Consider the following 13,142-nt stretch of genomic DNA (forward strand, 5'->3'; position numbering starts at 1 on the left):
GAATTTTTCAGGCAAGAATACTGGAGTGGGTTGCCATTTCCTTCTCCAGGGGATCTTCCTGACCCAGGAATTGAACCCGGGTCTGCCACATTGCGGGCAGACAGTTTACCATCTGAGCCACCAGGGAAGCCTGATGCACTGGAAGGTAGATTCTTAAGCACTGGACCACCAGGGAAGTTCTCAGATGTGTGTTTTTAAGGGATTCTGCTGAATACCCAACAAAAGCACTGGATCCAAAGCTGAGATTTAGTTGCCTATAAATACTAAGAAGAACTTTTGTAGTTTACAGAACTACACAATCTCTTAATAGACAGATTATGTACCAGAACCAAAGATTTCTGCCTCCATATCACAATTACTGAAGTCTAAACGAAGAGGACTGTTCCAGCAGTCACCACATCTCAGCAGATTATGAGGATTTTCCTTTAATATTTAATTAAATTAATATCTTCTATTTGAAATGTCTATTGCTCTAGTTTAAGACCTAATAAAAAACAATAAAAACCCACCCTGGACTATGCAATTTTGATATGAGTTTTACTGATATCAAAGGAGCTGAACTGCTCTTTCTTCCTTAGTTTTTTCAACTTTACCTGAAGTAATAAATTTCATCATCTACCACTTTAGCAGAGAGTGAAAACCTCTTCAGTCCCTTAAATTTCTTCATCTGCTTGTCACTCTCGTTGTATCGGCTCTCACAAAGCAGAATGTCATTTTCTGGAATTTCAGTTGGCCTACAGGAGAGGAAGTCCTTGAATGACAACACAGCACATTTTCCTGAAAGAGAAAAATTTTGGAGAGAAAGGAGTTACTGTGGTCATAGATAACAATTATTTTAAACTTTTAAATTAATATATTCACATGATTAAAATTAGAATATTGAAAGGGTATAAGCAGATGTAAGGATAGATATGTAGATCAACAGACTAGAATTAAAAGTCTAGAAATAAATCCATATAACTGAGTTTTTACAGGTAACTGATTTTTGACAAGGGTGTCAAGACAATTCAATTGGAGAAAGAACAGACTCTTTAACAGGCAGTGCTGGAACAATTGGATTACCACATGCAAACGAATGGAGCTAGAAGCCTACTATATACCATATACACAAATTAATTCAAAATGGATCAGAGACCTTAATGTAAGAGACACAACTATAAAACTCTTAGAAGAAAAACATAAGTATAAACCTTTGTGACCCTCTATTAGGCAATGGTTTCATAAATGTGACATCAAAATCACAAGCAACTAAAGAAAATAAAGATAAATCAGACTTCATCAAAATGAAAAACTTCTGGGCTTCAAAGGACACAAAGTGAAAAAAGAGCACATAGAACAGTGGAAAATATTTGCAAATTATATCTCTAGTGAGAGTCTAATATCCAGAATATATAAGAACTCCGACAAATCAGCAATAACAAAATAAATAACTCAAAAAACAGGCAAATGATCTGAACAGACATTTCTCCAAAGAAGATATACAAATACCCAATAAGCTCATGAATAGATGCTCACATCATTAATCATTTAGAAAATACAAATAAAAATTGAAATACCACTTCACATTCATTACAATGGCTATTATGAAGGGAAAAAAGCCAAATGAAACTTCCGGAAAATACCAAGTGCTGGTAAGGATGTGGAGAAGCTGGAACCACCATATGTCACGCTGCTAATGTGAAGTGGTGCAGCTGGATGTGGAAGCTGGACTGTAAAGAAAGCTGAGCGCCGAAGAATTGATGCTTTTGAACTGTAGCGTTGGAGAAGACTCCTGAGAGTCCCTTGGACTGCAAGGAGATCCAACCAGTCCATCCTAAAGGAGATCAGTCCTGGGTGTTGATTGGAAGGACTGATGCTAAAGCTGAAACTCCAATACTCTGGCCACCTGATGCGAAGAGCTGACTCACTTGAAAAGACCCTGATGCTGGGAAAGACTGAAGGTGGGAGGAGAAAGGGACAACAGAGGATGAGATGGTTGGATGGCACCACCGACTCAATGGACATGGGTCTGCGTGGACTCCAGGAGTTGCTGATGGACAGGGAGGCCTGGCATGCTGCAGTACATGGGGTCACAAAGAGTCAGACACGACTCAGGAACTGAACTGAACTGAACTGAAAGTGGATCCAGAAATTCTACTTCTAGGTAAATATACAAAAGAATTGAAAGCAGTGACTCGGATACACATATACCAATGTTCACAATAGCATCACTCACAATTGGCCAAAATATAGAAATTACCCAAATGTCCATCAACAGATGAATGAATAAACAAAATGTTACACATACATACAGTGAAATACTATTCAGCCTCAAAAAGGAATAAAATTTAGATACATGCTACACCATGGATGAATTTTGAGAATTTTTTATTTATGCTAAGTAAAATAAGTCAGACTCAGGAAAAATTTTGCATGATTCCACTTACATAAGGTACCCAGAAGAGGCAAAATTCATAAAGACAGTAAAATAGTGCTTATCAAGGGCTGGAAGAGATGGAAATTAGTAGTTACTGCTTAATGGGTACAGAGTTTCTATTTGGGATGATGAAAAGTTCTAGAAATGGATAGTACTGATGGTTGTACAATACTGTCAGTGGGTGTGCTGCAGCCCACAGGGTCACAAAGAGTCAGACATGACTGAGCAACTAAACAACAACAATTTATTTGGCTGCATCGGGTCTTAGTTGTGGGATTTACAAATGGTTAGTTGTGGGACTTAAAATGGTTAGCATATCACTCATATTGTTTTACACCTAAATTTTGGTGCAAAATAATATATTTTAAGGATCACTGCTGGTATTAATATATTTATTCAACTAGTTCCCTACTGGTGGATGTTCAGTTTCTTTTCCAAATTTTTGCTCTCTCACTGAAGCAAGACTAAGTTGACATACTTTAAGACATACATCAATTTGCACATGAATGAGTACATCTGAGGAATAAACGTCTAGAAGTACAAAAGCTGGATCAAAGGGTACATATACTTTGATTTTTATAGGTATTATCAAATTTACCTTTTACAGAGGTGATGGTAATTCATAAACCCACCACAAAGTGGGCAAATGCCACTTCCCTATATTCTTGTCAACTAGTAAACCTATGAATCTTTGACAATTTGTTAATTTTTTTTTAAGAAAGTAGCATCTGGGTAATTTTAACTTACATTTCTCTACTGGCTTTGGTTGTGCATATTTTAAGAACCACTGATAAACTTCTCTCTGTTCTCTATTAATCTTTGCCTGTTTTCCTACTGGATGTTGATCTTTTTTCCTAATTATTTAATAGGAGTTCTTCATATATGACTTCCCTAGTGGTTCAGACGGTAAAGCGTCTGCCTACAATCAAGATTGCCGGGAGAAATATCAATAACCTCAGATATGCAGATGACACCACCCTTATGGCAGAAAGTGAAGAGGAACTAAAAAGCCTCTTGATGAAAGTGAAAGAGGAGAGTGAAAAAGTTGGCTTAAAGCTCAACATTCAGAAAACTAAAATCATGGCATCTGGTCCCATCACTTCATGGGAAATAGATGGGAAAACAGTGGAAACAGTGTCAGACTTTATTTTTTTGGGCTCCAAAATCATTGCGGATGGTGACTGCAGCCATGAAATTAAAAGACCCTTACTTCTTGGAAGGAAAGTTATGACCAACCTAGATAGCATATTAAAAAGCAGAGACACTACTTTGCCAACAAAGGTTCGTCTGTCAAGGCTATGGTTTTTCCAGTGGTCATGTATGGATGTGAGAGTTGGACGGTGAAGAAAGCTGAGCGCCAAAAAATTGATGCTTCTGAACTGTGATGTTGGAGAAGACTCCTGAGAGTCCCTTGGACTGCAAGGAGATCCAACCAGTCCATCCTAAAGGAGATCAGTCCTGGGTGTTGATTGGAAGGACTGACGCTGAAGCTGAAACTCCAATACTGTGGCCACCTCATGCGAAGAGTTGACTCACTGGAAAAGACCCTGATGCTGGGAGGGATTGGGGGCAGGAGGAGAAAGGGACGACAGAGGATGAGATGGCTGGATGGCATCACCGACTCGATAGATATGAGTTTTAGTAAACTCCGGGAGTTGGTGATGGACAGGGAGGCCTGGCATATTGCAGTTCATGGGGTCACAAAGAGTCGAACACGACTGAGTGACTGAACTGAACTGAGCAATGCGGGAGACCCAGGTTCAATTCCTGGGTCGGGAAAATCTCCTGGAGAAGGAAATGGCAACCCACTCCAGTATTTTTGCCTGGAAAATCCCATGGACGGTGGAACCTGGTAGGCTACAGTCCATGGGGTCACAAAGAGTCGGACACGACTGAGCAACTTCAGTTTCACTTCATATACGAATGAAATTTGATCTTTTTCTATGATTTACACTGCAAGTACTTTCCCAAAGTTGTCACCTGTCTCTGCTTCTGCCAAACATTTTAAACTTTTATATAGTTGAATTTATCAATCTTTCTTATTTGGTTTCTGGGTTTTACATTAAGGATTATAAAAATTCGTTCCCCATCACTTTCCTTTGGTATCTTTACTACTTCTTTGTTCATTTAAGCCTATATTTTATCTGGGAATTTATTTTGAAGCTGATGTGAGAGCTAGATACAATTTTACTTTTTCCAAACTGCTACCTAACTTCCAAGTAGCAGAGAAGTAGCTATGGTGCTTTTGTTGAAAACATAGCTGCCACGAGCTGGGGCTGGCAAAGGATATCAGTTGGGGCAAACAGTAGACATGCTGAAAAGCTTGGGAGAAAGAACTGGGAAGTGAGATGTTTTGAGGAATAAGAGTTTTGAGAAGCTTCCACATATTCCTGGAAATCTAGAAAGCCATGCACATGCTATGGGCAAGGTGCATGTTCAGCAAAGACCTGAGAAGGCCCCAGGTTCTCACCTTCAGCTGACTGTCAAAGCCTGCACAAGCAGGCAGTAAATACAAAGGCAGAGTTGTGAACTTTTTGGGCTGAGTGCTGAATGTGTGCTCCAGCAAAGATGCACTAGGCAGTTGCAAAGGCTGGGAATTTGGGGTGGGTTTTGTTTTTTTTTTGGATCCAAGCACTTAAGAAATTCTCTGTTAAATCACTAGCTGACCACTAAGCTGGTAGAACAGAGACTTAAGTGACAGCACACAACAAGAATACAGTCTTTAAAGTAGCTTTGAAAAGTCACTAAACAAGCAATAACAACTCACAATAAGCAGTGACAACAAAACTTAAGGAGACGGGTAGAATCTGATTTCCAGAGTTATGTTATATTGATAATATTTAAAATACCCAGCTTTCAACAAAAACTATGAGGCATGCATGAGACAAGTAAGTAGGGCCCATTCACAGGGAACAGAAACTGTCCCTGAGGAAGTTTAGACACTGAACTTACTACACAAATAATTTAAATTAAAAAAAAAAAAAATACACCTGTCTTAAATACACCTGAAGAGCTAAAGGAAATGATGGACAAGGAACTAAAAGAAACCAGAATGATGTCTCACCAAATAGAGAATCAATAAAGAGACAGAAGTTGTAAGCATGAAATAGAAATTCTGAAGCTGAAAAGTACAATAACTGAAATGAAAAATTTATCAGAAGGGTTCAACAAACACACAGAAGAATCAATGAACTTGAAGACAGGAAAATTAAAATGAAAAGTCTGAGAAAGAAAGAAAAAAAGAATACAGAAACATGAAGAGCATCTCAGAGATCCAAGGCACACCATTAAGCATGACCCACATAGGCATAACAGGAGTCCTGGATGGCGAAGAAAAAGAAAAGGGCAGGAAAAAATATCTGAAGACACAGTGGCCCAAAATTTCCCAAATGTGATGAAAGACATGAAAGAAAAAACTGCCAGTGGAGAATTCTATATCCATCAAAAATATCCTTCAAAAATGGAAGACTTAAGACATTTCCAGATAGACAAAAGGTAAGAAAAGATTGTTGCGAGCAGACCTGTCGGACAAGAAATGGTAAAGGGAGTCCTGTAGGCGGAAATGAAAAGGCATTAGATAATAACTTGTAGCCATATAAAGGAATAAAAAACATCAGTAAAGGTAACTACATAGGTAAATGTAAAAGGCAATATCTTTTTGGTTTGCAAATTCTCTCTTTTTCAACCTATATGAGTTTAAAGACAAATGCATAAAGCAATAATTATAAATCTATGATAACGGGGCACACGAAGTATAAAGAGTTAATTTCTGACAACACCACAAAGGAGAGGGATGGAGCTATAGAGGAACAGAGGTTTTTGTATAGTGTACAAAATCAGATTTTCATTTAGTTTAAGATGTAATCCCCAGGGTCATCACTAGTAAAATAACCAAAAAACAATCAATGATATAGTTGTCCTAACCAAAGAAGACCTCAGTCTCCCCTTTAGGTTCCCTTTGTCTCCTCACTAGAAGTCAAGCTCCAGAGCACAAGTTAAAATGAAGACCTTCTCTGATGCAGAAACTCAAGAAGGATTTAATAACTTCACTAGCTTTTGTTGTCTCTCCCCAGAGTGGAAGAGAAAATATGATGAATTATTGGCCATTCAGACATGATTACCATATTCAATTCTGAAAAAAATTAAAAGCACCAAAGAACAATATAGATAAACATTAAAGCAACCAAACAAAGTCTAAGGGTAAAATACTTTTTAGGGACTTCCCTAGTGGTCCAGCGGTTAGGACTCTGTGCTTCCACTGCAGGGGACCCAGATTCAATCCTTGGTCAGTGAACACATGCTGCAACTAAATATCCCGTATGCCACAACAAAGACAGCAGATCCTGCACACCAAAACTAAGACCCAAAGCAGCCAAATATATAAATAAAATATTTTTTTAATTTGCAAATTTCCTTTTGATGATAAGCATGGTGGCTTCTTCAACTTTACAACCATAGGTAATCAATATAAAGATGTGACTAGTAACCTTTGGGAAAACCACTCAAAAAGATGTAGACAGCAGCTAGTGTAAAAAGTTATCAAGTTAATCTGGGGCCAGAAGAAACCCAAGACCTGAAAACGGTGACAGTATATGAGTCATGTAACTATATCTCAGAAGCAGAATGGCACTTTGCACACTCAGGAGGAAGACTCAACAGAAGCCAAAGCAAGAGACCTTCATGTTTCTGGAATTGGAACAGTAACACTGCTAGGGTTAATCCAACAGAGACATTATGTCTTTTAATTGCTCTCCTTGCTTCCTACCTTATTCTTACAACACTTCCCCATACTGCAGCTGCAGTGATTCCTGTAAAACACATGTTGGCTCACATGCCTCTTTGTCCAGACTCCTCATAAGACCTCTTATCTGGTAAAGCTCAATCCCTGCATAAGACCTACCATGACTGAGAGCCCAGTCACCTGAGAGGGCTCATTCCCTACCAGGCCCCCTGCATGGCTGCAGTCACTCTCACCAAAGAAGACCTCAGTCTCCCCTTTAGGCTCCCTTTGCCTCCTTACTAGAAGTAAGGAGCTTTCTTACTGTGACTCAAACACACTCAGCTTTCTTACTGTGATTCAAACACACCCAGATACTCTGCCTCAAGGTCTTTGCAGCTGATGTTTGCAGCGCCTAAAAGGAGTAAAATCTCAGCAGCTAGTTGAATGGTTTTCTCCCTCACTTCCTTCAGGGGTCTACTGTCATGTCACCTAACAGAGAGGCTTTTGCTAACCACGTGACCTAAACCAGAACCTCCGGCAATGTTACTCTCTATCGTCGTACTCTGCTTTATTCTCATTCATTGCCCTAATTACTACCTGATGTTCTATTTATTTAATTTTAATTTACTGACTCCCCAGCCTCTGCTCCACACAGTTAGGTCTCTGAGAAGGCTGAGATTTTGATTTTTTTATTGCTATATACCTAGCACCTAGAACAGTGCCCAGGACAGAAGTAGTATTCAATTAACTGTGGAATGAGTGTGATTAAATGAAAAGTATAAATACATACCTAAAATACATGTCATGGGGCAGGTTTCTTCCAGATTACTCAAAAACACTTCTTTCTTGTAGAACATTTTTGTCGGCTCATGTTCCGTCTCTTCTGGGTGAATGAAGATGGGGCCATAAAAATATGCAGCTCCATCTCGGACCCATACCTTTTCAATTCTTGGGAGAAAAAATGAAGAAATTCCATTAAATTAGAATTCTGATGGCTTTCATTCCTGAAGGCTTAATCTAACAAACATTCTGCTAACCAAAAACTTAATGGTATGCTATATTTAGAGAAGTTTCACTGACTGTTTTGATAATAAGACAATTTTCTTGATTCTTTTGTCCCCCTTTAAACATATAAGAAGATATTTGGGGAAAAAAAGAAGTGAACATCTGTCTACTCATTTCAGGAGGGAAATTTTTTTTTTAAAACATAATACCAAGGAATACAACTTAATAGTTTAAGCTTACTCCCAGGTTTTCTTCCTGGACTTGTGAGCTGAATAAACACACAGATCATCAATATTTGGGGTCAGATTACATCAGTGGCAGACATTCCTTTTAAGGCCATGGTTCATGACCTTCTTGTAGGTCAAGATCTAATACCCCTTTACCTCATGAGAATCTAATGAAAGCCACTGACCATCTCCCTAGAAAAAAATGAAAACATCTGGTTGCTCTGTGCAGGACACTGTACTATTTCTCAGAACCACACCATAAGGTTGATATTATTACTGTTCCCAAAGTCTCAAGGTTCCAGACATGAAGCAGCATGTTCATCTCAGTTAATACACACTTTCAGTTCTTCAGATCAAAATGCAGGGGTCACCCTTGACTCCTCCCTCTCTCCTGGACACTTTGCTGCTATTGTTGCGGTTTAGTTGCTCAGTTGTGTCCAACTCTTTGCGACCATATGGACTGTAGCCCACCAGGCTCCTCTGTTCATGGGATTTCCCAGGCAGAAACACAGGTGTGGGTTGCCATTTCCTTCTCCAGAGGATCATCTCAACCCAGCAATCAAACCCACGTCTCCTGCATTGGCAGGCAGATTCTTTATCATTGAGCCACCAGGGACTATGTTCTCTTAACTCAACCTTTCAAAACTGGATCTCATTCGTAGAAGTGGATGTGACTACTGGCCTGAGACACCATCATTCTTGCCTGGATTACTGCAACAGCCTCCTAGCAGGTCTTGCCCTTCTACCTTTGACTCTTTACTGTCTATTCTTAATAATCAGTAGACAGAGCCCTTCTGCTAAGACCTAAGTCAGATGTCACTTCTGGGGACTTCCCTGGTGGTTCAGTATTTAAAACGCTGCACTTCCACTGCAGGGGACACAGGTTTGACCCTTGGTCAGGGAACTAAGATCGTACATGCCATGGTGTGTGGAGGGAAAAAAGAAATGCCATTTTTGCACTTAAAATAATCCATGGTATTTCATTTAATTCAGTAAAGGTCCAAGTCCCTTCAGTAGTTTCTGAAGCCTCACACAATCTGCACTATATCCCCTGGCTCATGTACTTCCTACCTAACTCAAGTACTGCCCACTCCCTTTGTCTAAGCTCTGATCTGAACAGTCCAGGCATGATTCTCTCTCCAGTCTTTGAACTGGATGTTCTCTGTCCCTGGAAAGCTTTCTCCCTGGATATTCACATTACTCACTTCCTTGGTTCCTTCAAGTGTTGGCTCAACTGTGAACTCTTAGTGAGGCTTTACACACCAGCCTATGTAAAGTTTTGAACACCCTACTCTGACCATGGCACTCCCAATTTCCCATATCCAGCTCTGTTTCTTTCCATAGCATACATCATAATTTAATGTACTATACACTTTACTTACTCATGTTTACAGTTTGTCTTCCTACTAGAAAAAAGATCCAGGAGACTAAGGATAGTTGTCTCTTTTATTCACTAATGTATCTACAGAACCTAGCAAATAGTATATATATAATAAACAATTACTAAATGACGAACAAATACAATGAGGAAACTGAAGCCCAGAGAGGTAAATAATTTGCCTAAGAACATTAAACCGACAGGGCTGGGACTTACATCAAAATCTCTTGGAATCAATTACTTTCTTAACTACTATCCTCTACTGCCCAGCCCTGTTCCCTAAACTCCTTTACTGCTATTCTATGCCATCCAATCATACTTTCACCCATTTACTTGTTTACCAAATATCTGAGCCTCATGCACTATGTTTGGAGCAAGGGATATAAAGGTATATATCACTTTTTTGCTCAAAAAGAGAGGGTCTCTAACTCTCAGGGCATTTGTAGTCTCATATGGAAGCCTGATAATATAACTGATATGTGTTCTGAGGAGGAGGAAATACACAGAGCTCTGAGGATGTGTAATAGGGGGACCTAATCCAGTCTAGAGGAGATAGGAAAGGCTTCCTTAAGTAAGTGCCATTTCAAATTTAGGCTAAAAAGAGTTCACCATATGAAGTTGGCAGGGAGATTTCTGGGTTGAAGAGTTCAGTAAATGGAAGGAGGAGAAAAAGAAACAGAAAAAAAACAAACACAACAGGATTCATGAGAGGAAGTGTGGCTAGAGGCATGAGCAGGGGGAGTGTGGTGTGAAAGGAAGTAGGTGATATTCCCAAGGGAGGGACTTTGGTTTTCATCCTAGACAGTAATGAACTCCTACTGGCACCAAATCTCTCAAACCAAACCTTGTCCTCTCTCAACTCAAAATGCTCACCTGCCGACACGAGGACGCACTAGCCCGTGGGACTTGATGAAGACACAGTCGCCAACCTTCAGCCACATGTCATTATACCGGAGCTGCTCAAAGTAGTGGCAACCTGGTTCACCATTCGACATTTCCACGGGGACATCTTCTTTCTCCTGTGATAAAGGAAACTGGTTAAAGACAGGGATCTGATAATCAAGGAGTTGGAATAGAAAGTATGAAGGCAAAGCAGACTTTCCTTCATTTTAACTTAAAAAATAACCGTAAGTAGAAACTAATAAACAGGAAACCAAAAGTTTAGGTTACTGAAATTAAACTAAATCTTATCAAATACTGTATCTATTTTAAATTTCTAGTTAACTTTCATAAAATGTTACTCAAAGATTCTTTTACTACTCTCTCCTTCCTTTTCACATTCTTGGAGACTTTAGCCAAAAAAAAAGAAGAACAAAAACCCAAAAAAACCCAACAACAACAAACAATGAAGACTTAATTTCAGAAACAGCCTCATTCAACTGCTATAAAGGAGCAAATACTATACAAACTTCCTCTTCACCATATTTACTAAGCTCTTAATTTCTGCATATTAACAACTGATATAAAAATTTTATCATTTTGGTTTATTCTAACATGAGAAGGAACAGCATAGCCTCTGTGACAGAAACACATATACTCTGCCTTTGAATCATTCACAGCGTCTGTCAGCTACTGACTGCTGTGACTCTGGGTAAACTACTTGACCTCTCATGCCTTGGGTTCATCATCTGTAAAACGAAGATAGTGTGCAAATCAGACGGGGTCGTTAGGAAGCTTAAATGACACGATCCATGTTGAGTACACAGAATAACGCCTGGCTCATAAAACCACTTAACGTTCACTATTGTTCTTACAGTCTTAGCAAAAAAAAAAAAAGAAAAGATACTTCTGATTAATGAAACTAAGAATAATAATTTACTGAGAAACTAGCTGATAATGAGCATAGCACTAGGTGTTTTAAATACAAAAGCTCTAAAACATGTAAGAATTGAGGAAACTGCAAAACCCCCAAATTTTCTACTGCATTTTCCTGAGAATACCGGAAACTTAAAACTTAAGGAAAAAAAACTCTGTTGGAATGCCCAGATAATTTAATGCTTTGATCTTTGATTTCAAATGTGATACTGAAATGGACTTCTTGGAAAATTCTTAAGAATGAGAGAGGTATCACACATATGCTAGATTGAGGGGCACTAGAAGGAATGGAAGCTGTGATAAAGCAAGCCCTGAGATTAAGAATACATATTTATTTTAGATATGGGTTCCGACTGGGAAGACCCAGAGGAATTGGGTAGAGAGGGAGGTGGGAGGGGGGATCGGGATGGGGAATACATGTAACTCCATGGCTGATTCATGTCAATGTATGTCAAAACCCACTGCAATGTTGTGAAGTAATTAGCCTCCAACTAATAAAAATAAATGGAAAAAAAAAAAAGAAATGCGTTCTGTTCTAATTATCCTTCTAAAAATTTCTTGGCATGATATATTTTAGCCATGCAATATTAAAATAAAGATATGAGACTAAAAAAAGTAATTCATACACAGGACACGGGGTACTAATGAACTCCAATAACAAAAACAAATTTAATTCCCACACTGATTTCCACTGGTATTTCCTCTTTTAAAATTAGTATCTCTATGATTCCCAGACATACTGGTAAAATGTACAAAATTTCATGTTCTTTCCCAAGCTCCTTTTCTCTTTTTAACATTTTAATGACACTAAAATGGATGTTTTTTTCTAAGAAACTAAAAATTTTTTTTGTCTTTTACATTAAGAACTTAAAAATGCTTTTTCCCTATACAAACAGTGCATCTGTTGGAAATAACTCAAACATTAGAGTATGCAAAATTTAAAAATCAAAAGTTTTCTGTGATCCAACCCCAGAGATAACCACCCAGTTTAGTTTAACCAATTTATTGTTTTTCATGTTGTTTACACATATATAAAACATAAAGCACACATTTTTGGTTTTTCTAAGTAATGATGGAACCATATTCCATTCTGCAACTTGTTAATTCCTTCTGCTGACCACACAGTTTGCATTATATGAATGGATGTGTGACAAATTCCTATTCACAGGCATTTGGGTGTGGCCTAGAATTGAGTACTATGTTGGAACACATTCCCTGTTATCAAACAACAGGGTCAAAGAGAAAGCCACTGATGGGAGATGAGTGTGTGTTGTCCCACATTCACACCAGGCTGTATTACTAGTCTTCAGAACTGTCAATTTGCTGGGCATTTTAAAGACTATTAGATTAAAACATTTATGTTTTTTTGATTTTCTACAAATGATCTATTTGGTCCCTTGCCCATTTTTCTAGTAGTATTTTTTTCCTAGACTTCAAAGAGTTCTTGTACTTTAGAAACAGCAGTCCTAAGACTGTTTCATTAAACTAACTGATTCTGTCAATTGTAAATCTAGAAAATGATCTCTTTTTTTTCTTTTGTGGCTACTGGGTTTTATATCATATATATAAAGGATCCATTTG

At 38.5% G+C, this 13,142-nt stretch overlaps 1 protein-coding gene across 40 annotated transcripts in view; it reads right to left on the minus strand.

Moving 5' to 3' along the window:
* Positions 1-13,142, minus strand: part of PBRM1 (polybromo 1) — a 106,294-nt gene that overhangs the window by 16,594 nt on the left and 76,558 nt on the right. For all 40 annotated transcript variants that reach the window (XM_043442501.1, XM_043442521.1, XM_043442507.1 and 37 more), the window contains 3 exons: positions 10,620-10,765; positions 7,927-8,084; positions 594-777 (listed from right to left, as the gene is read on the minus strand). In XM_043442501.1, coding sequence (XP_043298436.1) covers positions 594-777; positions 7,927-8,084; positions 10,620-10,765 — 488 coding nt within the window. The remainder of the gene's footprint in view (positions 1-593; positions 778-7,926; positions 8,085-10,619; positions 10,766-13,142) is intronic.

This window comes from Cervus canadensis, chromosome 22, assembly GCF_019320065.1.
Source record: "Cervus canadensis isolate Bull #8, Minnesota chromosome 22, ASM1932006v1, whole genome shotgun sequence".
NCBI lineage: Eukaryota > Metazoa > Chordata > Mammalia > Artiodactyla > Cervidae > Cervus > Cervus canadensis.